The 26,641-nt window shown below is 40.7% G+C and overlaps 1 protein-coding gene across 2 annotated transcripts in view; it reads right to left on the bottom strand.

Moving 5' to 3' along the window:
- Positions 1 to 20,150: 20,150 nt before the first annotated feature.
- Positions 20,151 to 26,641, bottom strand: part of LOC143718614 (uncharacterized) — a 52,277-nt gene continuing 45,786 nt past the window's right edge. For both annotated transcript variants that reach the window (XM_077209635.1, XM_077209636.1), the window contains exon 3: positions 20,151 to 22,943. In XM_077209635.1, the coding sequence (XP_077065750.1) occupies positions 21,874 to 22,943 (1,070 nt within the window). In that variant the 3' untranslated portion in view covers positions 20,151 to 21,873. The remainder of the gene's footprint in view (positions 22,944 to 26,641) is intronic.

The following is a 26,641-nucleotide window of genomic DNA, read 5'->3' as shown; positions in this document are numbered from 1 at the left end:
AATATCTAATAAATATCATTTATAAGATGAAAACGACATAAAAACGTATTGAACTGTTTTAAAAGTCCATATATGATAATTTCTGGAACTGAAGTCGTCGCAATAAACTTGAAACGCATGTCATCGGTGTCGTCAGTGAATTCGGCCAATCATGGATCAGTTGTGTCGTCATCAGAGCTCATGCAGCTGCTCTTGAGAAGCTGCGCTGGCTGAGTTCCCCGGCTACTCTCGAATCGCTCTCGCGGTACTTTGATGGCATACGTCACAGTCACGTGGCGTCGGCGCTGTCTTTACATTTATTTCTGTTGTTGCAATTTGAAGAGTACAGCGAGAGATTTCTGTTCTTTCAAATAATTTCTTTATTTAAAAGTTAGGGAATAGAATACAAAGTTTATGAATTGTCAGTTATTTTGAATTATAACAACAAATGGCCATAAGTCAGCTGCTACTGTGCCAAATAAAATAAAATAAAAAAATAACACTACAGATGTTAAATTTCTGTATCTCACCAGAACATGGCATGGCTATAAATGACTTGTACATTTACCATTAAAATTAACATAAAAACAATGACCAAATAGTATGTTTTTGTACATAGCATCTATAAACTTGCGGTTTGCTGTAAGCCTGTTTAAACACTCAGAATTGTTTGCCTCAGGATTCCTCTATCGCCCTCTCAAAACTTTGGACAGCACGATTGAGCATCACCTGAAGGCACAGAAGCTGTGCAGGGTGCTTTATAGTTTCCTGGTCGCTGGCGTCACCCGCCTATGACGCTTCGTCTCTCGATTGGACTGATTCCATACGTGCTTCAGGACGCACTCACGCAGTGGCATTCCCACAGTGTTTGACGCAGCTCGAGTTCCCTTGAAAGGGAATCAAAAACAATCCACTGCACACTGAAATGACTTTAACGTTACTAAAGCGTTAAAGCTTTAACATTGCTGCAGTAATTCAGGCAAAAGGAGCCCAAACTCAGTATTGAGTGCTGTACATGCTCATGCTTTTCATGTGCATACTTTTCAGTTGGCCAACATTTCTAAAAATCCTTTTTTTGTATTGGTCTTAAGTAATATTCTAATTTTCGGAGATACTGAATTTGGGATTTTCATTAGTTGTCAGTTTTAATCATAACAATTAAATGAAATAAACATTTGACATATATCAGACTGTGTGTAATGAATGAATATAATATCCAAATTTCACTTTTTGAATGGATTTACAGAAATTAATCAACTTTTTGATGATTTTTTAATTATATGAACATCACCTGTATATATATACACACACGTACATATATATATATAGGGTGAATTGCCCTAATGTGAGACAGTTTTTAAATTTCAGACTTCTGTGACATATTGCGATGTGTAGCCAAAACATTCACTTTACAGCCAATACCACTTTAAAACCCCCAGAATGTGTCCTAATCAAATCAAAAAAGAAAATTCGGATAACACATTCATAAGAGAAATTATAGATATATTAGTGCTCTTAGTGCAAGTCGCCTGAGACAAGCTGCAGCTTCCTAATGTGGGACACTGAAAATCTATGTTAAAGACTAGAATAGTAAAATCTTCATAAGTTAGTAATTCTCTTGGTTATTGTGATGGCCGAACCTGTGGCCACACATTGATAAGGGTAACAGATACGCAGTCATTCACGATACATATTTTTTATTTACATACTGATAGTTATTTTCTTTCTCTTTATCATTCAGTTATATTTGAGTTAAGTATAGTATAGGATTTAAGGTTCAGGTATAATAAAATCACTACACAGATTTTGTTTGACAAATTTGCAAAAGCTTTATTTATACATGGTAGTACTTTGTCCGTTGGTTTGGAGTGCACACTTACTGGCTTGCGTTGTACTATGTCTGTTTCCTTATCCTTGTTTCTATTTGAGTTTAAGTTACCGTGGCATGGAGGTTGGATGAATGGCGTTGGCTGCAGGTGTGCGTCTTTCTGTCATCGCGGCCTTGACTGACAAAGGGCTGAGGCGCGTGCAGCAGTAAATATTTATGGTCTGAGCATTCCGCTTGCCGATACCAACTAGATGCTATGCGATGGGGGGGGGTGAAGAAAATGAAATTTATGTTTTTGATTGGTTCCAATTTATTTCTATTTAACATTTGTTGGTTTGTATTTTTATATTGTTTGTTTGTTACTCTATTTACTTTGATTAGTTAACTTGTAACTGATTTGTTGATTTATAAATTATTGATTGTATGCTTTCCCCTGTCTTTGATTAAGTGAGCTCACCGTCTGTGATAAATACCTGTTTGTTGTCTCATTTGGGGGGTAATTTTGTTCTGTTCAGTTCTCCTTAGTTTTCGTTATATTGCGTTAAAATTTGTTTTGTTTACTTTAGTTTATTTAAGTCTAGCTAGATTATTTGTTAGAACAAGTTGATTTATTTCGTATCCTTTAATTGGGACCTTTTCTTATTTTTTGGGTAAAATAAAACCCATTTTTTGTTGGAAATCCTGTGTCCTTGTGCCATACTACTTGGCTATATCTGACAGTTATGGATGAATGAAACATGAATAACTGAACATCATCAAACAGATAATACAATATGATAGTTTTGATGCATTTATTACAAAGACGTTAAGGAACTGTTATCATGTGCCTGTGTTATAGAAAAGAGTTAAATGCACAGTCAGAATTCCTGACAGTTTTCTAGTTCATTTTACTTAACAACAACATCAACAACACCAACCACAGCTTGAACAAAGCTAGATTCAATCTTGAGTCAGAATTCATAAAAGTGCTGTGAACTGCAGTTAAAAACGTTTAATCATAACAGTCTTTTTCTCCAGCCTGAACTGCCTTAATAAAAACAAACTGCAGAGGTTAACTTTGGACTCCTACATTTCTGGAAACACGCAGTCCTTGCATGTCAAGACACCATTATCATCTATATCCCCATTGTTCTCTTCACAGCTTTCATGGAACCAACATTAACAGACTGCACAAGAAAGACAGTCCTCTGTGGCCTTGGGGTCCTTTGTGTTACCGTAAGAATGGGCATCGCTAGTCAAATCATAAGAAGGAGGCTTTGTCCTCTGGCGTCTGGTAGTTGGGCGTTTTCAGACAGGAAGGGTGATCAGTGACTTAAAAGGAGACAGCAGCTTCCTTCCAGGCCGTAGAAAACAGTGGCATGAACAATCCCGTCAAGTCGTTTCTCTCCACTCTCCGTCGTAATCCTTCGTCCCTCAAGCCTCCAGTAATGTGTTTAAGCTCCTGAACAGCGCTCTGTCTGAGTAGTGTGAGGAGGCAGGGCAAACACACAGACGTTGTTCTGCCTCATAATATTTAAAAAGTCGATGTTGTAAACATGAGAGATATGACCATCAACAAAGAGCAGGTGGGGGCGTGTATCATTTTGTGGCAGGCTTTTTACATACCACTTCCCCATTCTGTGAATAACTCCGCATTTATCCACCCATTATCAGACATCCTTAGGTACGTGTTGTTGGGGGCTCCAAAAAGCCAGTCTGCCCTTAGCCTCTTGCCTTTGAATATGATGAGTGTTGATCCATACCCATCAGCAGCATTGATGCTGGCAAGACCGGTCGTAGTCTCGACCTTCTCACCACTGGTAACCTCAAAACAAGGTGACCCAACCTCAGCAACCACCCTAGTTGACAGGAAGTGGTCCTGGAGCCTGTCACAGATCCATATATGATCAGAAGCATTCTCCAAACCTAGACTCTCAATCGTATTCGTATATTTTTCAAACCTACCTTTCACCACAGTGGGGTTGAACCCTGCAGCTCTCTGCTGAATATCCAGACAATGGAGTCTGGATCGATTGCCCCTGTCTGCCTCGCTGCCTGCTGTGCTGTGAGTTTTGTCTGCTTCGAGGCTGTAAGCTCCGTCTAAGCCTCGTATTAGCTCCGTATTTCTTTCTGTTTTGAACCATCATTTACTATCATTTCTAATTGTGTATACTACTAATTACAGCTTACTTATCATTCGCTAGCTTCCGTTATTCTTAGCACGACACACTAGTAACTCGCTAGTCTGTTAACGCGCCACCCGTGTGCTCAGTTTATTTATTTATTTTTCTCTCGCGCGCCCGCGCCTCTGAGTTAATAAAAGCCCAGGTGAGTAAGAATCAGTCAACAAACACGGTGAGTAATGTCTTCTCCTGTTATTGTCACCTGCACTTCATGCCACATGTTTAGTATAGCCTTCCCCGTCGGCAGTATAGGATATATATGTGATAAATGCAAGGAAACAGTCAGGCTGACGGAATAGTAATTGAGGATAGTAAGTGTGCAAGAGCTTTAGCTACTATTTTGGATGCGCCTAGCATAGTGAACCCTTTACATGATTCGGTTCCGGCTGAATTATTGCCTGTGCAGCCAGGCAAATGGGTGACAGAGAGGGATCGCTCCAGTCGCGGATCAAAAAAACACTCTTCCGTTCCGATTACCACAACAAATCGATTTGCCCCACTCAGTGAAACACCGACTGAGAATTCTGTTGATTGTGCCCTGGTAATTGGCGATTCTATTACACGGAACGTGAACATAGAGACACCAGCCAGCATAGTCACATGTTTGCCGGGAGCCAGAGCGCCTGACATCAAAGCAAATTTAAAAGTGCTGGCTAATGCTAATCGTAAATTCTCTAAGATTATTATTCACGTCGGCACTAATGATGTTCGACTTCGCCAGTCAGAGATCACCAAAATTAACATTAATGAGGTGTTTCAACTCGCAAGTACGATGTCAGGCACTGTAATTTGCTCTGGCCCCCTTCCTGTCCGAAGGAGTGATGAGATAGTTAGTAGATTGTGTTCACTCAATGGCTGGCTGTCTAAATGGTGTCCGCAAAATAATATAGAATTCCTAGACAATTGGAAAAGTTTTTGGGGCAAACCTGGCCTGTTGAAAAGAGATGGTATTCATCCCTCCTGGGATGGTGCTGCTCTCCTCTCTAGTAATTTGGCTCATAGTCTTAGAGATAAAACATGACAATCTGGGGCTCAGGTCAGGAAGCAGACAAACTGGCTAAACCGACCGTCTGCTAGCGGCCTCGCGTCACCAAGGTCAGATAAATCCCATCACATAGAGGCTCTTTCACCTAGATATCATCATATAGATACTGTGTCTGTTCCCCGAATTTGGAAATACAAAAAACTTCCAAACATATCTAAGGTTAAAAATTTTATTGATGTTCAACAAATAAAAACAGATATAATATAGATGAGCAAACGATAAAGCTTGAGTTGCTGAATATTCGATCCCTTACTTCAAAAGACCTTATTGTCAATGATATGATTTCAGATTATAACCTAGATGTGCTGTGTTTGACAGAAACCTGGCTAAAACCAAACGATTACATTACATTAAATGAGTCCACCCCGCAAGATTACTGTTATAAACATGAACCTCGTCCGAAAGGCAAAGGGGGAGGTGTTGCTGTAATTTATAGTAATATTTTCAAAACCACTAAGAAATCTAGTTTTAAATATAATTCTTTTGAAGTGTTGGTGCTTAATGTAAAAATATATAGTGTAAACGATAAATCACGTTTGAGAATTCTGCTGGCTACTGTATACAGGCCACCATAAAGACCTTATCAAAGAATTTGCTGACTTTCTATCAGAATTAGTATTGGCTGCAGATAAAGTACTAATTGTTGGTGATTTTAATATACATGTAGATAATGAAAAAGATGCATTGGGATTGGCATTTAAAGACATTGTAAACTCAATTGGAGTTAGACAACACGTGTCAGGACCTACTCATTGTCGTAATCATACTCTAGATCTAATATTATCACATGGAATAGATGTTGATGCCATTGAAATACTGCAGCAGAGCGACGACATCTCAGATCATTATCTAGTCACATGTAAATTACATTTAGCCAAGGCTGCAAAGCCGACTCAGTGTTATAAATATATTAGACCTATCACTACTGCCACGAAAGATTGCTTTATCAATAATCTTCCTGATCAGTTTCATCGTCTCAGCATCCCAGATAGCTTAGAAGAACTCGATATTGCAACAGAAACTTTTAACTCTCTCTTTTCCAGTACTTTAGACACAGTTGCTCCGCTGCGCTTAAAGAAGATTAAAGAAAATAGTCCAACGCTGTGGTACAATGAGCACACCCGGGCCCTTAAGAGGGCAGCCAGAAAAATGGAGCGCAACTGGAAGAAAACAAAACTATAGGTATTTCGGATTGCATGGAAGGAGAGCTCGATTGCTTACCGAGAGGCTTTAAAAGCTGCTAGATCTGCTTATTTTTCAACCCTATTAGAAGAAAATAAACATAATCCTAGGTATTTATTTGAAACAGTGGCTAAACTAACAAAAAAGAAAGCTTCAAGCCCAGAAGTTTCCAAGAAACACAGCAGTAATGACTTTATGAACTACTTCACTTATAAGATTGATAATATCAGGGACAAAATTATAACTATGCAACCGTCTACTACAGTATCGCATCAGGGAGTGCATTGTAGTCTCCCTGAGGAAAAATTTGATTCATTTGTTGCTATAGGAGAAGAATTTTGCAAAATCGTTAACTCATCTAAATCAACAACTTGTATGTTAGACCCTATACCGACTAAACTATTGAAAGAGATGCTTCCAGAAGTCATAGATCCTCTTCTCAATATCATTAATTCGTCTTTGTCTCTAGGATACGTACCAAAACTCTTTAAGCTGGCTATGATTAAACCGCTTGTTAAAAAAACGCAACTTGATCCTACAGAATTAGTCAATTACAGGCCGATCTCGAATCTACCTTTTCTGTCAAAGATATTAGAAAAGGTAGTATACTCACAACTGTGTTCCTTTCTTGAAGGAAATGCTATCTGCGAGGATTTTCAGTCCGGATTTAGACCATACCATAGTACTGAGACTGCTCTCATTAAAGTCATAAATGATTTGTTTTTATCATTCGATCGTGGTTGTATCTCTCTATTAGTGTTACTTGATCTTAGTGCTGCATTTGACACCATTGACCACAACATTCTATTAAATAGACTAGAAAACTATGTTGGCATCAGTGGAATTGCACTAGCATGGTTTAAATCATACTTATCTGACCGTTATCAGTTTGTAGCAGTAAATGAAGAGATGTCTTATCGGTCAAAAGTTCAGTATGGCGTACCACAAGGCTCAGTACTAGGACCGCTGCTGTTCACTCTGTACATGCTACCGTTAGGAGATATCATTAGGAAACATGGAATTAGTTTTCACTGTTATGCTGATGATACTCAGCTCTATATTTCCTCAAAATCTAACGAAACTTACCAATTCACTAAATTAACGGAATGCATAGCTGATATAAAAAACTGGATGACTAGTAATTTCCTACTACTAAATTCTGAAAAAACAGAGATTCTAATTATTGGACAAAAAACTTCCACACGTAATAACCTAGAATACTGTTTAACACTTGATGGCTGCTCTGTCAAGTCTTCGTCATCAGTTAGGAACCTGGGTGTGCTTTTTATTTGATTCCAATCTCTCATTTGAAAGTCACGTGTCTAGTATCTGTAAAAGCGCATTTTTCCATCTTAAAAATATATCTAAATTACGTCATATGCTCTCATTGACCAATGCGGAACAATTAGTTCATGCGTTCATGACCTCAAGGCTTGATTATTGTAATGCTCTACTGGGTGGTTGCCCTGTACGCTTAATAAACAAACTACAGCTGGTCCAAAATGCAGCCGCTAGAGTTCTTACCAGAACCAGGAAGTACGACCATATTAGCCCGGTTCTGTCAACACTGCATTGGCTCCCTATTAAACATCGTATACATTTTAAAATATTGCTGATTACTTACAAAGCACTAAATGGTTTAGCTCCGCAGTACTTGAGCGAGCTCTTAACCCATTATAGTCCTTCACGTCTATTGCGATCTCAAAGTTCTGGCCAGTTGATAATACCTAGAATATCAAAATCAACTGCTGGCGGTAGATCCTTTTCCTACTTGGCAGCAAAACTTTGGAACAATCTTCCTAACATTGTCCGGGAAGCAGACACAGTCTGTCAGTTCAAATCTAGACTAAAAACACATCTCTTTGGCTTAGCATACACATAACACATTATAGATTGCTATAATTCAATGTTAGGCTGCATAGTTTAGATCAGACGGAACCGGGAACACTTCCCATAAATCCTGATGTACTTTGTACATCATAAGAAGGATGGCGTCTAAGCTAATATTAGTCTCTCTGTTTATCCCGAGGTTTACCGCAAACCGCCGGATCCAGGCAGTGTCCAGATCTGAGGAAGGACCATCACATGGACACGACGACAACGCATCCCTGAAGTGCCAGTCTCATCAACACTGTGAAGGCCTCATGGACACCTCAACAAACTCATCTCCATACCGGTGTGATGACTCCGACCCCTAACCAGATGAACTGGATAAATATTGTGAAAGTTCTGATCCAATCCGACTTCTGATCTATTATGCCGCCTAAATCATAATCATGCACTGTTCGTTTGTTGGCCAAAGGAGGACTGGCCCCCTGACTGAGCCTGGGTTCTCCCAAGGTTTTTTTCTCCATTCTGTCACCTGATGGAGTTTTGGTTCCTTGCCACTGTCGCCTTTTTTTTTTCCGCCTTCATTCGCCATTGGCTTTTGGCTTGCTTAGTTGGGGACATTTAACATTTAAATTTGAATTTAACAATACTATTACAATTTACTTTCCTGTTATCTCTGTAAAGCTGCTTTGAAACAATTTGTATTGTAAAAGCGCTATATAAATAAAGGTGACTTGACTTGACTCGAGGCTGAGAGCGTCTCTGGTTTTTGGATGCTCAGGTTCTTGTTTCGTTTAAAAAAAAACTAAAACCATTTGTAGCCAGCCTTTCCTTTTTCTTTGCTGAATCTCTTAATTCCTTTCTTCTCTGCAAACTGTTAGGCCAGTTTCTGTATGTCCGGCATTCTTAGGGAGAATCTGCGTTTTTCTAATGTGCATTCAACTTGCCCCAGTTCAGCTTCAGCCTCCCTGTAAATCAGTATTTTTTTGTATGTTAAAAGTGGCCATTGCCTTTTATTATCACGATAGAAGATGCGGAAGCAAAGATGCAAGTAACTCTTTATTACTAGCTGATAGTTGACACGGTCAGAACACACAAAACAACTGGTGACGCAGGGACAAGATGGTCAATAGTCCAGAAGAGAAGTGTTGAGATGATGAGATAATCCAGAACCGGAGCGTGAACAAGGAGACAAAGGACAGGAACAGGACGAACGCCGCCTTGAACAGGATCAACAACACGAGGGACATCAAACAACGATCTGCCAAGGAGAGGAGAATGCGCTGAGTATTTGAAGGTGAAGTAATAGGCTGCAGCTGGTGAGAGGATTGCGATCAGCTGGATCGCTAATCCGCGCGACTGAGTGGTGACGCCCACTCACACACACCCACACACATATAACAACAATAGCACGAGACGAGAAGGAAACAATGAATTCATAAACCGTGACATTTATACTGCTCTGGAGAGTAAACTTAGGAACATTTCATTCCCTGGCCAACAGTCTCTGCAGAGGGACCCTCAACGATTTGCATATTGTCCTCTATGGCTCCTTTCATCCTGTCCTGCCTCCATTGATTTAGTTTCTTTCTATTATCCTTTCCCTGATCTCTCTCTGCGTTTGACAATCTCTCCGTCTTTCTCACCTTTGCCATCGTGATCTGAAATATATTTCATTTAATTAATCAGATGCTTTATTGGTTCTTTTTCAGGTGGTCACGCTAGACGTTAAGTCGATTTGCCGACCTAATTGGGATCGCCTTGAGAGACCAATCTACTTCGAGAGTATTAAAACGAGCCAATGCACATTGGCATGAGATAATTGCATCAGCTGCTCTGCTTTCAGCGCGAGCATATAACGAGCAGCAGGTGCGTCTCATATTTGTCTTTCGCTTTGGAGCCGAGCAGTTCTACTGTTCCTGCTCTACAATCTTCTGACAGTGTTAAACTTCAAAAGAAGAAAACGAGTCTGCTTCTACAGGAGAACGCCTCTTCAAAGCTGGTGTTGGCATTACAGCGCAGACAGTGCTGGCCGCGATCTCACAGAGAGCAGCCCTGAATGTTGCGCCTTCAATGAGAATGTGAGTGCTCACATCAGGCTTGCGCTTTCGTCCAGTTTGTGTAGCCGGGGTCATCACTGGGAGAGCATTTTTATCCTGAAAGAGCATACACGGTTTGACACTGAGTCTTTTTCAGGACGTCATTCAAACCCTGTGTTTCTGGATGCGGTCGTTTCCTATCCTCATATGACGGCCACGATCACCGTTTTTACCTGCCTGGGCTTAAACATGCTGAAACTGTGCTCGTGGGTGGTTTATGTTCTCTCTGAGAGCATGACCACGTCGGCACGTTGTTCGTCTTGCCTTTCTCATTAAGGTTAAAGCAATCAGTGTGCCTTCGAGCTGCCGGCTGACAGCACAGGTTGTCATGGCAACCCAGCGCACATCGTTCGGCACTTGAGAAGCGCGGTCGAGACTCAAGTGCCTTAAACGAGGTAGAGTCCCCTCACTATGCCCCTATCTTGTTCTTTTTCTGGTGCACCAGAAAAGGGCTGCGGAGGATTATAGTGAGGGCTTCTCTACCCGGTAAACAATCCGTGTGGGCTCCTCGCTCCTCTATCGCATCGCAAACATGTTGAAACTGTGTTTGTGGGTGGTTATATTCTCTTATGAGACCATGACCACGTCAGCACGTTGTCCGTCTTGCCTTTTTCATTAAGGTTAAGCGATCAGCATGCTGTGTGCCGTCGAGTTGACGACCACATTCACTGTTTTGCATGCCTGACAGCTTCTAGATGGGATTTCTGGTCATTCTCATGATGGACCTAGCATTTCATTCAGGGCTCCAGGGGAGGATTAGATGTCGATCGCTGCATCAGAGAGAGGGCTGCTCTGGAAATGAAGATGATGCTGAGCTCCCGCTATAATGGTGTGCGTGCTCATGCTGAATCAGATTCAGACTTGACAGCCATGCTTTCCCGGGTTACGCTGGGGGGGCAGTACGATGCAAAATTGCCTTGCCCCGCCCTCGTGCCTTCCAGGATGTGTGTGAAGATCTTTTGTAGTATGGATGCATTTTGGCGCCAGTATGGCAAGCCAAAAGTGCCAAAAGCAACAGAAAAGGTTTTTCCTCTCACTGGTGGGGCGGCAGTGCTACTGGAGACCACCGCTTCCCTGCATGTGACAGACACCCTGCAAAAAAAAAAAAAAAACTGTGGAAGGCCAAACAGTAATAATGCATGAGGGTAGTTCTGAGTCTGGGTTGAGCTGCACGTGGTGACTGGCAGATGATGTCCATCCTAGTGTTCCAGAAGCGCCCCCTGGCTTAACCTTGCAGAGGTGTGAGACATCGCCAAAGTTCGCTTTCTCAATGCTCCCATCTCACGAGGTGGCCTTTCGGCGGCACTGTTGGAGACTGTGCCCAGCGGTTCTCCGCAGTTCAGAAGCAGGCTGAGGTAACCAAAAGCTTGCCACAATGTGCTCCCTGAGTCACTGGTGGGCTGCCCCTCAGTCTGTTAGTCGCCAAGGGTGTCAGTCCCCTGCAAAAAAAAAAAAGAAAACTCTGCCACAGCCAACTCTACTGTGTCATTGAGCTTTCGCATGAAGATGGCACCACCCATCTCAGCAGTGACCCAGTTTAGTATAGCTGCTTTTCCCCGGAGGAGGGCTGGGCGTAGGGCTGGGCGATATATCGATATAAAAAATATATCGATATATTTTTAGATGCGATATGGAATTAGACCATATCGCATATATCGCGATATAGTTCAAATTTGCGCTGTGATCATTGCTCTCTGCACTGCTTCCCGCTCACCCGCCACTGCTCCTCCTCTTTCGAGGGGGGAGGGGCAGGAACAGACGCTCAGCCACTCTTCAACAAACATGGAGGAAGCAACAACGTCTGCGGAGCGTGCGGAGGAATTGGTTAGTAAAAGAAAAAGCAGTGGCTCAGTCATTTGGAGATGGTTCGGATTTAAAGTGTCAGATGAGCAACAAAATCACGTTATATGTAGGGAGTTCTATAAACATGTTACAGCCAAGGGTGGAAGCACTACAAATCTTTTTCACCACCTAAAACAGTGGCACAAACTGCAATTCGAAGAGTCTGTTAAACTGCGCGCTGCAGAAGCCCCAGCCGCAAGCCATCGACAACCCGAAAAAGCTCCGGCCCCGAAACAAAGCTCACTGCAAATTTCATTTTCCCGCAGTGTGCCTTATGAAAAGAAAAATGACAAGTGGTGTACTATAACTAAAGCGGTGTCCTATCACATTGCTAAAGATATGGTCCCTGTTGCAACTGTGGAACAAGTCGGATTCAAAAAGCTACTGAAAACTATGGACCCGAGATATGAGCTTCCCAGTCGCAACTACTTTGCACGAGAAGCACTGCCACAAATGTACACTGAAGTCAGGCAGAGCCTTGCTGACCGGCTCGCTAAAGTGACCCATTTTGCGTTGACCAGCGATATGTGGTCGAGCAGGACGTGTGAGCCTTACATGAGCGTGACAGTTCACTTCATTCAAGACTGGGAGATGAAAACAGCGTGTCTCCAAACAAGTTATTTCCCGGAGGATCACACCGGTGAGCATATAGCTGAGGCCACAGAGCATCTCTGAAGCCGGATGCCGTTGACAGGCTGGTGTTTCTCGCACAAAATCTTTAAATGAAGAAGGACACACTTGTCTTTCTTCAAATGTCTACCTCAAGACAGCATTACTGTTTATCAAAGTAAAAAAGAGGGGGGAAATGTTTGAGTTGATAGTCTGTTTCTGCAAATGGTTGAGACTGTTCAGATTAGAAATTGAGTTAACAAAAAGGAAAAGGTTATCTCAAGCTGATGTTTAAAAAAAAAATCTTAAACTGAGCACTTTATTTTGTTCTTTCTTTATATATAAATGCTGCTCATACTAGGGTTTGTCATATTTTATTATTTTGAAATGTTTGTTCGTTATTTGCATCTGTGGATTTGTTAGAAAGGAGAAGACAATCAGTAATTTGATTTTAATAAGTCATTTATAGTTGTCAAACTAAGAAATGTTTGATATTGTACTTTTCTCATAAAAAATATATTTTTTCAGAAAAAGATTGGCCTATTTTATTTTATAGGCTATTTTTATTTAAGAATTTTTTATTTATTTAAATGTGCACCTTATGGAGCTTTGATTTTTTAAAAAAGGTACTCCTGTTGTTATACAGTATACTGTTTATGTTTACATTTTATTGTTATTTGAACAAAGCATTTAATTGTGAACCAGGTGAAGAAACCCGTTTATTATTTATTCATTTGATTTTGCAACTGTTCACTGAAATAGCCAGTTTCAATAAAACTACTTGTGACATGTCATATTTGACTTTGACTTTGACTGAACATTTGCTCTCACTTTGCGGAAAAAATATCGGGATATATATCGTATATCGATATTCAGCCTAAATATATTGGGATATGACTTTTGGTCCATATCGCCCAGCCCTAGCTGGGCGGAGAACTTTTGTTGAATCATTATGTTCCACCATTGGCGTCTTAGCCAGCGGTACCAAATTCTCAGCAATAGCAGCTTCTCTATGTCTGGGTCCCAAGAGAGCGAGGTTGGTGGTGTGCGACGCTCGACTGGAGCCCGTGTGCCAGTGCCCAGGAAGAAGCGCCACCCTCTGCCCCCTTTTGCTTCGCCAGCGGCAGCCTGATGCGCTAGAGGCCGCGTCTATGCCACCTCACTCATCCCCTGCTGATATGCTTTCCGAGTCGGGTTCCTGCATTCTGCCGCGCTGCCCCACAGCAGGTTCGTCTCAGGTGCCGTTGGTCCTGCTTGGTTCCTGGGAGCCTGGCTAGCGCTTCTCAGCCCATCTCTCTGGCTCAGGTGGCCCAGCTGATTTGAAGGCGCTTCAGGACCACACAGGTATATCTGTTTGCCTCCCCCGACACGTCCCACTGCCAGGGAGCCCTCGGCAAGGACGCACTGACACACAGCTGGCCCTGGGGCCTACGCAAATCTACGAGGAGCCTCTATGCGTTGTAGTGGAACCTGTTCGTTAAATGGTGTTCTTCCTCGATCAGGGCAGTGTTTTCCATCCTGCAAGCTGGGTTGGAGCGAAGACTGTCTCCCTCCACCCTTAAAGTGCATAATGCCACTATCGCTGCACATCACAATGCAGTTGAGGTAAGTCGCTGGGAAAGCACGACCTGATCGTCTGGTTCATTAGGGGGGCGAGGAGACTAAATCCGCCTCATCCGGCCAGCAAAAGGGAAAGGCTGTCTCCAATCAGAGGATAGCCCACTGGATCGTGGATGCCATTGCCTTGGCTTACAAAAGGCCAAGGCGTGCCTTGCCCGCCCAGGTTGAGAGCCCGCTCCACTAGCAGTGTCGCTTCTTCCTGGGCGCTGGCACACAGGCTCCAGTCGAGTTCCCCACTTAGGCGAAACCTGTTGGGTTCCTCCGCACCCCTTCGGTAGTCGGAAGTAGCGTAGCGTCCGATGCCAGGCCTAGTTATCGTATACTTGTGTAACTTGTGCTAAGCTGGGTTCCATATGTTGTGATCCGTGCGGTGACCCCATATGTGTATTCTTCCACGATCAGCTCCCTGCGGTGAGCCTGTGATCACTGCCCGGTGTAGTCTCCCCCTTCTCAAGCTGGAGCCACCCCAGTGACATTCCATATGTTCTACTGTTCCTAACCGGCCAGTCCATATGTGTATTCTCCACGTTACCTCCCTTCGGGCAGGATATGGCTTCCGCAGCGTTCCTCTCCTCTTTTTTGCCGATCTCTTGTGGAGTACCACAAGGTAGTGTATTGGGGCCCTTACTTTTTTTAATTTATATAAATGATTTAAAGATGGCCTGTTCGAGCCACTTATCATTATATGCTGACGATGCCGTAATAATAGTTACTGATGAAAATAAAGAAACAATAGAAAACAAGTTAAAAAGAGAAATAGTAGAAGTGTCTAATTGGTGCTTTAAAAATAAGCTATTTTTACATTTAGGGAAAACTGAGGCTATCTTATTCGGTTCAACTGCAAAATTGAAGAAATGTCCAAATTTAGAAATAAGGGTGGGAGATGAGCATTTTTCTTTTAAACAAGAAGTGAAACTTTTAGGATGTATTTTTGATAACAAAATGACTGGGGATAGCATGGCGGCTGCTGCTTTATCGAAAATAAATAATCGAATAAAATTTTTAGCTCGACAGGCTGCTTATTTAGATAAACAAACAATGACAAAGTTAGCTGTTGCATTAGTGCAGCCACATTTCGACTATGCAGCAACTTTTTGGTATAGTGGCTCTAAAAAACATGTCAAAAATAAATTACAGACTGCTCAGAATAGGTTGTGTAGAATTATTTTGGGATCACATCCTCGTATGCATCTAAATGATAACCATTTCAAAGAATTGGGAATTTTAAAAGTGGATAAAAGAGTAATTTTTATTAAAATCAAGATGGTGCATAAAATAATTCAGAGGGCTGTTCCTAAATACTTGCTTGACTATTATGAATTTGTGAGAGATGTTCACTGTATTTCTACAAGGGCAAGGATGAATAATATATATCTGTACCGGTTTAAAAGTGTAGTTGGGAGGAATTCGTTTTTGTATTCGAGTGCAATTGCTTGGAATGGATTGCCAGATAATTTAAAGCAAATACAAGAAGCAGGGCCCTTTAAAAGAGAAGTTAAAAAATGGCTTTCCATTTGAGATGCCATATGAATTTGTAGGGTATGAGTTGCTTGTTTTGGTTTTATTCCCACTGGAACTGTTCGCTCATTTTATGCATGTAGAGGACCACAATGGAAATAAGCCTGTGGCTTTATTGTGTTTTTTATCCTCAACAATTGTATGGAAATGTATATGAATCGCCTCCGGCAAGTTTGTATATGTGTTTGTTATCATTGTTGAATAAATCAAATCAAATCAAACTCCCCTGGAAAGGCACACTTTCCCAGTGTTATCCAAGAGTTCCACTGTGTGGGTTATAACGGAACAGCAGTTTGAACTCAACTCCCTCTACGCAGGCCTTCCGCCCCAGTCAGTTGGGGGTCTGAAAGTCTTGCGCAGGGCACTGAATGTGGCAGCAACTGTGGCATTTTCCATAGGGATCCCAATTACATCGGCACATCGTCGTACGTGACCAACTGAAAGGGAACGTCTCGGTTACTTATGTAACCCTTGTTCCCTCAAGGAGGGAACGGGAGATGTTATGTCCCATCGCCACAGTTGCTGACCATAGCTGTACGGCCCCTCAGAGTAAAACAAATATGCGACGCACCTGCTGCTCGTTGTATGCTCCTGCTGCAAGCAGAGCAGCTGATGCAATTATTGCATCGCAATGTGCATTGACTCATTTGAATACTCTCGAAGTAGATTGGTCTCTCAAGGCGATCCCAATTACTTTGGCACATCGACATAACGTCTCCTGTTCCCTCCTTTAGGGAACGAGGGTTACATAAGTAACCAAGACGCTTTCTACTGCGTTTTTAAATTTAGAGCTATTTTTCATTTTAAGACTCCTAAGTTCACACTACACTAAGTTCACACACAGACATAAACACACACACGCATATGCACACACACATACACACACACACACACACAAAAAGAGCCTTCAAACCGCCCTCCACAAAGAATAATATTTTCCCATGACTGTAAACATCTGCAGTAACAGTATTCTAATATTGCATTTGTAGCAAATTAGCTCTAAAGAAATATTAATAATCAATCATAATTTGTTATAATTGATTATGAATATCTGGATCAGTTAATAGAATTAACTTAATGTAGTAAAATTATATTACAATCAATGAACCTGTATGTGCTGTGAATGTATATTTCCGGGGTATGGGAAATGTCTTACTGCACAGTACTATTCAGAACCTGTAGTCAAAATCTATGATTAAGGACTCCAGTATATGAGCTTGAGAAACGGACAACTTTACGTGTGACTGGTGAATGGAAAGATAAGTCTGCAGCCTGGCACAAGCTTGGGGGTCCTTGGGGGAAAACTTATTTTTCCCTTTCAAAAGCTACAATCGATGCTGCGCTGCTTAGCACATTGGGAACGTCTTTAATCGTGACCAATACGCTAAGCAGCGCAGCATCTCGTTCCAGCTTTTTCAGGGAACAGGTTTACAGCCAAGTATCCCAGATCGTTCCCTTTCAAAAGCTACAGTCGATGCTGCGCTGCTTAGCGCATTGGTTGCGATTAAAGACGTTCCCAATCCGCTAAGCAGCACAGCATCTCGTTCCGCTTTTTCAGGGAACAGGGTTACAGCCAAGTAACCCGGATCGTTCAGCATTATCTTCACATTAGGATTTCAGAAAGGGACTAACAGGCGTGATCTTGTGATCAGTGACATTTAAAGCATGAAGAGGTCACACCCTCTGGACGTGTGTGAGCCAATAAGAAGTTGTTCCCTTTGGAGGGAATATCTTTATGACCTATTTGTTCAAGCAGGCCTTTGAACATGTAATTTGATTGGGTGTTTAACAAAAGAATCTTCAAGATTCTTATAAAACTAATGCGTCACAAAGTTAGCAAAATGTAATGTAAATTAACAAATGGGGGACGAAGATTGGAGTTTACAGAGACTAAAGTTGCTAGAGTTTAAAAGAGAGAATGGATACATAGGCCAAACCACATAAAATGAAAATCATGAGATAGGAAAATTAGATACATGTTTATACATTTCTCAAGTGGTTATATATAGAATATATAGGATTAAAAGGGTTATTTTTCCCTTCTCAGCAAGAATTAAGTGAGAGTCACAACTCTCTGCAAATTCCTTTTGGGGACACAAAAAGTCTTATCAGTCTTAATATGTTCTGTAACAGGACACCGGGTTCTGCCAGTGTGTTAGCTTCATTTGGGATGTTAGTTTTGGGGGAAGTTTCATAGACCCTTGTTGGGAGAGTGAGTTTGCTGGATTACTCATTAAATGTAATGAATTATTTGTGTGTGTCTGATTGGTCCAGATGCTACAAATCCCCCCTTTTGAACGTTGTTGTCCTTGCTATAGAAAACAAGCGCGGGCTCTGTGATCTGGTGTTTGAGGTTGTTTACCTCCTGTTTCAAACCTGTGAGGTTGTGGGCCAGTAAGAAGATAACCTCAGTCAGATATTTGTGGTCATATCTCTGGTTTGAGTCATCTGTCATTAGCTCTTTGCCCTTGTTTTCCAGTTGGAAAACATCAGCAGCCATGGATAAAAGGGTTTTCCTCAAAACACCTAGCCAGTCCTTTTGGTCTGCCATCTGCAACATTTTGGCACACTTATGGTGAGAGTAAGGGCAAGAGACTAATGCGCGATCAAACAGAATTTGGAGCTAAAGGCAAAGTGAGACAGCTAGGTGTATAATTAGGGCCCTATGAAATCAGTTTTATTTTTTCTCAAATTCCGTTTTATTTTTTTTCAAATTCCGTTTTTTCCGTGGGATTTATTTTTAGCCCTTTCGGATTTTTCGGATTTGCTTGTTTTCTTTTCACTTCTAAACAGTATTGACCGTTAAATTCAGTTACACAAACTCACAATTCAGCTTTTTTATTTAAACTCTTAATATATTCAGCAAAGTGCATTCAAAATTCTCCAAAATTCAGCCAAACCTTCAACAAATCTCAGACCAAAAATAACAGTAACATGAAGGTAACAGTTACAAGGTAGGATTGATGAATATTAAATTAAAGATTAAATGCAGACATGCTGCAGGGAGACAGAAACATTGAAACAACGATATGTGCCTGACAGAAAGCCAACACAATGACATTAAAACCACTTTTCCTAAAGTATTCTTTATAACTACTTGCATACTACATTTATTCTTTCAAGCAGACATATTTATTTGTATGAATTAAATATAATTAATCCTTAAAGCTATTAACAAACAGTGAATGCTTTTCTCTTTTTCTTTTGTTGCTTGACACGGATCGCATTAGGTTTATTACCCACTGTCACTTTAAGACGTCGGATCATGTCCAATGACATGCGGATCCAATTGCACTGATGCACATCCGATATACACTCACAACTGTTTAAGACATAGCCGACATAGTTTACGTGAATACTTTCCAAAACGGACATTTAGACATAATGTTGTGTGTATTTGTCTATTTAGACCCGAAAGAAAGCTCAATTCAGTACTCGCGTGCTGTATAGGTGTCTATTGTGCATGGCTGCACGCTTCGGGTTGGGTGTGTGCGCACAGAAAACCGTACCGAATAGATCTCTTTTTTGCATCATCACTCTTATTCAGATCGCCTGCTCTACTCATTCTTTATTCTAGTCATTCTACTCACTCGGACTTATTCCCGAGTCCAATTCAAAATATTTTTCAGGATTATTACTGTATGTTAATATTTCTTTAAATGGATGTTTAATTGACCCGTCCAATGATTGGTGATTTTCTTGTGTGCAACTGCGCATGACTTGAGACTAACATTAGCGCAAAGGCAGCAGGACTAGGTCAGGTCAGGATGTCATAAGCCTCTAGCTCAACTATGTGTTGAAAATGTCTGCTAAATCATCCATTATTCCGTTTGCATATAAGAGCCAACACATATAAAAAGCAAACACTCTGCGACATGTAAATTCTGCGGTACTTTTACAATTACCGAGACAAAGGGAACAACTTCCAATTTTCATTGTCATGTGGAGCGACAGCACAAAAAAAAGGTAAGATTAATAACTCATTTCTGTAATTTTAATAAAATTTTAGCATTTTGCCACCTGATGCTTAGTTAGTTCGGTGTAGAAGTCTGGAAGGGACTACTTTTAGGGAGCCATGTGTCAAACTCAGTTCCTGGAGGGCCACAGCCCGGCAGAGTTTAGTTCCAACCAGCTCCAACACACATACCTGTAGTTTTTAAATAAGCCATAAGGACTTGATTAGTTGGATCAGGTGTATTTAATTAGAGTTGAAGCTAAACTCTGCAGGGCTGTGGCCCTCCAGGAACTGAGTTTGACACCCCTGCCCTAAGGGTTTTTGATTTAGATCTCGTTCTCAATATTTGTGTTAATTTCCATTATTTTCTGTATATACTGGTAAAAAAAAATTCTATTATTTATATCTATATATATATAATTTATATATTGTCAATTCCTCAAGGGTCTTTGATTTGGAGTTTTCTCATTATTTGTGTCAATTCAGTATACATTTCAATTATTTTCTGTATCTCTGCTGAAAAATCTAGCTAAAACCAGCCTAGGCTGGTTGGCTGGTCTTTGCTGGTTTAAGCTGGAAGTAGCTGGTTTTAGTTGGTCTCCCAGCCTGGCTTAGCTGGGGATGTGACATTTTTTTGGAATGTATTCTCAAATAAATTGTTTATAATTATTTTATGTTGGTTACAATTTTGTATTTTTCTGTTTACTTTATTTCATATATGGGTGGCTATTTTGTATTTTTTCTCAACGTTTATTGGATGATCGGGTGACTTGTTTAATTAGATCAGGTGTGACGGATCATGTTGATATAATTCGTATCTTGATATGTACTTGTTTTTATGCCTAAAGACGACCTTCAGGTCAAAAAGTTATTCAATAAATCAATTCTTTGGAAGCAACAGTGGCACTGTGTCGACTTTTGTTTATTCTCTAGTGAAGTGCTTATCGCGCACCTGCTTAAAGTTTTCTGGATGTGCGCATTCTACTACTTCAAATATTAGTAATAAACATAAAAAGTATTGCACTTTTTCTTTTTTACTTATATTGTTTATTAGCTTAATCATTTTAATGGAACCAGAATTGTTATTGTGTAACCTAATCTGGTATAAAAGGAACATGAGTGAATCCCATGATTTCTGATTAGAGGTATAATATATTACTAGCACAGTTGTAACAATGTGGGGAACTATCTTATCCGATTAACGGTTTCCCTTCCAGTGTTTTTTATAAAAAGGTTGCCATCCACCACCAGGCAACAACTTTATTCTAACATCATGTATTTCTTTTTTAACAACACTTGAATGTGTGAATGTTTCATAAAAAAAGCACATTTTGAACAAAAAGCTAAGAATAATGGCTTTTTTATCAGGCAGATTCAAAATGATAATCAAAACCACCAGACAGTTGACGGTAGCCATTGACTGTCATAGTATTTTCTTTCCTGCTATAGAAGTCAATGGCTACAGTCAACTGTCTGGTTAACAACATTCTTAAAAATATCTTTTGTGTTCAACAGAAGAAACTCATTAAGATTTGGAACAACGTGAGTGGAGTAAACGACAAATTCATTTTTGTTTGAACTATCCCTTAAAGTTTGATCACGTTAGCTTTTACATTACCTGATCTCTGCTTCTTCACCTATGCTTTGATCCAGAGGTTCTGTACTCTGTCAGAATAACAGTGAACATAAGGATAGCCGTTAAAACCACTTGCCACGCTGCAACTGCACATTGATTCTTATCAATGTGATTCTATGTGATCAGTAGCAAACGATTTAGATCTTCCGCCGGTAAGTTTGGCTGGTGTTGCAGTTTAACTGATGTGACTTCTTTCCCGGACATGAACGATTGACCACATATTCGTCAATTCCAAAAACCTGCGCAATATGTCCTTACAATTAAACTTTTGCACTACATGATGTTGGTATATTTATAAAACATAAAAGGTACTTATTACCTGTAACAACAAATATATTGTAAAAAATATCCAATAAAGTTATACTTGTTACAGTATTCGAAAAGCACCAAAAATGTAGTACATTCAAGGGTCTCACATCTGCGTGACTTTTCAGGTGAGTCTGTACGTGTGATGACAGAATCTGCATGTTTTTTTTTTTAATCATAATTGAATGGTCATTGTCCATTGTGAATATGCAAGTCATTTCTGAAACTGCTGTATTTTCTCAACCTTTTACCACAAACAGAACTACAGTTGCATTTCAAAATGAGTTTGCAAATGACATTTCAGTTCTCTTCGATACGTGAAACTCTTCTCACACTGAGGACACGTAAAAGGTTTCTCTCCAGAGTGATTTCTCAAGTGGACATAAAGGTTTCCTTTATGATTAAAACTCTTTCCACAGTGATGGCAGGTGTAAGGCGTCTCTCCAGTGTGAATTCTCATGTGAATAGTAAGGTTTCCTTTATGTTTGAAACTCTTTCCACAGTGATGGCAGGTGAAAGGCTTCTCTACAGTGTGAGTTATTACATGATTCTTAAGGTGATTGCCATTTCGGAAACTCCTTCCACAATAATGACATACAAACTGCTTCTTTCCAGTGTGAATCCTCATGTGCTGATTAAGGTTCTCTTTACATCTGAAACTTTTTCCACACTGATCACATGCAAACGGCTTCTCTCCAGTGTGAATTCTCATGTGAGTCTTAAGACATTCTTTTCGTGAGAAGCTCTTCCCACACAGTTTGCAGTTGTAAGGCTTCTCTCCAGTGTGAGTTCTCATGTGCTGATTAAGGTTTCCATTACGTGCAAAACTCTGTCCACACAGTTTGCAGGTGTAAGGCTTCTCTCCAGTGTGATTTCTCATGTGGTCATAAAGGTTACCTTTACGTGTAAAACTCTGTCCACACTGTTGGCAAGTGATAGGTTTATCTCCAGTGTGAATTTTCATGTGACTCTCAAGACATTCGTTTCGTGAAAAGCTCTTTCCACACTGTTGGCAGGTGTAAGGCTTCTCTCCAGTGTGAGTTCTCATGTGGGCATTAAGGTTTCCTTTACGTGAAAAACTCTGTCCACACTGTTGGCAGGTGTAAGGCTTCTCTCCAGTGTGATTTCTCATGTGGACTTTAAGGTTTTGTTTTTGAGTGAAACTCTGTCCACACTGTTGGCAGGTAAAATAACCATTAGATATGGTTTCCGGAACTCTTTTTTGTGAGGAAGTCTTTTCAGTCTGTGTGGATTTTTCCCCCATCATGAAATCATGATCTTTCTCTTCCATTTGATTCGGTTCTTGACTCTCTTCTTTCAGTGCCATCAGGTCTAATTTGAAAGAAAACATACAAAATTAACACTCATTTAATGGCATAAAGCAACAGACTGCAAAAGGCTGCAGTAAAACAAGAATGCCCACAAAACGTTGGAAATGGATACATATTCTGAATGTTCCGATCCAATCTGACTTCTGATCTGTAATGCTGCCTGAATCATAATCATACACTGTTCGTTCATTGGCAAGAGAAAAAAGAAAAAAAATATAAATAAAGATGACTTGATATGCGCTAGATCCTATAGGAATTGATTTTTTGACATGCGCACACTGCACAAATACTGCCGCTGTTCGCGAATAACTATTCTACTCTGTTGGTTCTTTATTTGTTTTAAACAGCAGACTTAATATTTATCCGTCTCTGGTCATGATTTGGAGACAATGAGCATATGAACCATTTTGCCGTGCTGCTTATATTGATCGCGCAGTAAAACCCTGCGCCCAAAACCAAACCTCCCCTTCAGCAGGGTGAGGCCTCTGTAGCGTCCCTATCCATCTGACTAGGCACGCTTTAACAGTGTTAACAGCATTAACAGTGGCTGAAAAGCAATGGGAATTGAGATCCGAAGCACTCCAAAAGGGCACGCCACTGCTGGTAACAGTTCAATGGTTGTGGCGCTTTTCATAAGGACCCTGTTACATCAATATTGATGTAATGTTGAATGTGACTGACTGAATGGGAACGTCTAGGTTAGTAATGTAACCCCCATTGGGAGGGAAGAGAGCCTTTACGTCCCAATTGCCACAGCCCAAAACCACCGCTGAATGGCCAGATCCTGTCTCGGCTCTAAAGCAAAACATGAATTACGTGAGTAATGCCGGTCATATTTATACCCCTATGTCCAGTTGGGTGTGACTCGCATGCAAATCTCACTGGCCAATGTCCATTGCCTCGTTTGTTACCACTTGGAGTTCATTGGGCTCCCAGATGAGACCCCATTATGTCAGTATAGGTGTTACATTACATCAGTAGATTACATACATCATTAGTAACCTAGACATTCTTCAAGCTGTTGAATCACTGTGTGTACTTAGTTTTTCAAAATGAAATACAGCAGTTTCCTAGTAAAATATTACTGATAAATCTACTATATTGAATTTACTGATAAACATTCTTATGAGAAATGTAATGAGAAACAGCGCTCATGTAATTAGTCGCGATAACCGCAATATTATAGTACCGCGCTACTGACAAGCCAACCGCAGAGGAATGCAAGTAACTGCAGCAACTGTGATATTTGCGAGTTTTCTTTTTTCATAATCGCTATCCTTTGTTTTGAACTGCGTGCATTTGTATTGAATGTTAAATAAGTTAATAATGAAAACAAGACTGTGTTATGGTGATTTGTACAGAGGCTTAGTAGATTTGCATTTAAGCCTAAACAGACAGTGAATGTGAGATCGACTGAGTGCGCGCGATTACATGCGTCTGTCTTTGAGGTCAAGTCAAATCATGTATATTCGTGAAAAAGTTGCCGTGTCGAAGGAAAGCGAAACATTTGTCGTATCTGTCTTTTAAAGTTTAAGGGTATTTACCATTAATAGCGTCAGCACTGGTCAGCATTCCAGCGAGTCACGCATTGAATCGATGCCATTGGTCTCTATAGACCCTTTCACGGTTGACGTCACAGGAAAATTCGCAGTATGCAGGTCGGGGTCAGAAAAAGTTCATTCTATCCCATTGAATTATGTGTTAAAGAATTAGTTCACCTCAAAATTAAAATTTCCTAATAATTTACTCACCCCAATGCCATCCAAGATATCCATGTCTTTCTTTCCTCAGTGGAAGAGAAATTAAGTTTGAGGAAAAATTTTCTGGATTTTTCTTCAAATAATGGACTTAAATAAACCACTGTTTTGAAGTCCAAATCAATGCAGTTTCAAAGGTCCTTGAAGTGCTTGAAAATGCTGTGTACGATCGCAGCTGATGAAGAGGGTCTTTTCTAGTGAAACGATTTTCAAAAAAAATTATATAAATAAATATATATATATATATATACACACACTTTAACTACAATTGTGCGGATTGAGCTGATCTGCAACGCGCCGGGAACTATGTCATCACGTTGAAAGGTCATGTCCATGTTGCGGGCGCCGGCGGAAGTACCGCCCCACTCGACCGTGCTAAGGAGGATAGTTCAAATTGTATTGGTCGCTTTGTAAACAGTGGGGCGGTACTTCCGCTGGCGCCGGCGACATGGACATGACCTTTCAACGTGATGACGTAGTTCCCGGCGCGTTGCAGATCCTCAAAAATCGTATTTTCTCTTCCACTGAGGAAATAAAGACATGGATATCTTGGATGGCATTGGGGCGAGTAAAATATTAGGAAATTTTAATTTTGAGGTGAACCTTTAACCAGAGAATTTCTTGTCAAGAAAAAAATGCCTACTTGTTGCGTCGTGGACTGGGAAAAACAAAAATCGCACCTGTTTTGGAGTCAAGTTTTTCAGGATTCCTGCAGGATCTCATCAGTTTAAAAAAAATAGATGACATTTGTGGCTGCAAGCTATTAAACGGGCAGACTGAGACAATGCTACGATCAAAGAGGCTCGTGTTTGTAATGCAATTGAAGTTTAATAGTTGGTGTATATGGAATGTATTAGTGCAACAGGGAAATCAGTCTACAGTGCATCCGTCTCCAATGATAAATACTTATCCCGTCATGCAGGTGCAATTTGCAGTAAGGATGTACCCTTCCCGCTGGTTGATCACAACCCAGGCTTGGCTTTTAACACACACAAGTCATCGCCTATACAGCTATATAACACCGTCTGGACATGCCCACAGACTACATAATTATAAGCGTCTAGCGATTTGTAGGCTCTTAGTTTTTCTCATGTGTAAACACTCGGCTTGTCCACCAGATAGCTGTATATGGCAGGCCAGTGAATATATGGCTACTTGCTTACGTTGTCTACCCATTCTGTTAGGAGCTCGGGATCAGGCAGACAATCGCCATTAGCTAAAACAAGTTTATTATGGTACTGTTCCCATTCCTGTGTTGGCAAAGACACAATATGCCGGTCTATTAGCCGCGCCATTTTTCTGACCCCATGCTGCGCGCGCACCCAACCTAGGCTTTCGAAGTTTACAAACATCGAAGGAGTCTACTAAGTAAAACATCAGCTTCTGCATTACCCATGCGACACATTGCTGGTCAGCAGAACCTTGAAAAGTGGAGTTCAAAGTTAAAAATAATTAACACCTTGTTTACATCTATCTTTTAATGATCATATCGTTGAATTAACGGTTAAATTACTCCCTCAAATACAGTCCGTTGCCGTAACAATGAAACTGTGCGCGGAGTGACAGCCTTTCAATGCGCAGAGACGCGGTTTAGTTTCGGTTAAATTAAAGGAATACGCCACCGTTTTTTGAAATAGGGGTTATTCACCGTCTCCCCTACATTTAGATGAGTTGGCAAACGTATTTTTGTCTTAGTGAATGCATTGTCTCAGTCTGGCAGCGCCAACACCAGCTTAGCTTAGCATAATGAATGGAATCCTTTGTTGCCGGATAACATGTCGTGAGTAAAAGTGATAAACAAAATCACTTCTTGTGGCCTGTGTATTCACAACGAGTACAAATATCAATGCAGATTAAGACTAGGTGATTTCCTAGGCAGATTTTGACTTGCCTTCCAGCTAAATCTCTGAGCAGGCTACAATATATTCAAAATTCTGCCGCC

This window comes from Siphateles boraxobius, unplaced genomic scaffold, assembly GCF_051911475.1.
Source record: "Siphateles boraxobius isolate OS27281-9 unplaced genomic scaffold, OSU_SipBor_1 61, whole genome shotgun sequence".
Classification (NCBI taxonomy): domain Eukaryota; kingdom Metazoa; phylum Chordata; class Actinopteri; order Cypriniformes; family Leuciscidae; genus Siphateles; species Siphateles boraxobius.
This window is presented reverse-complemented; position numbering and strand designations above follow the sequence as displayed.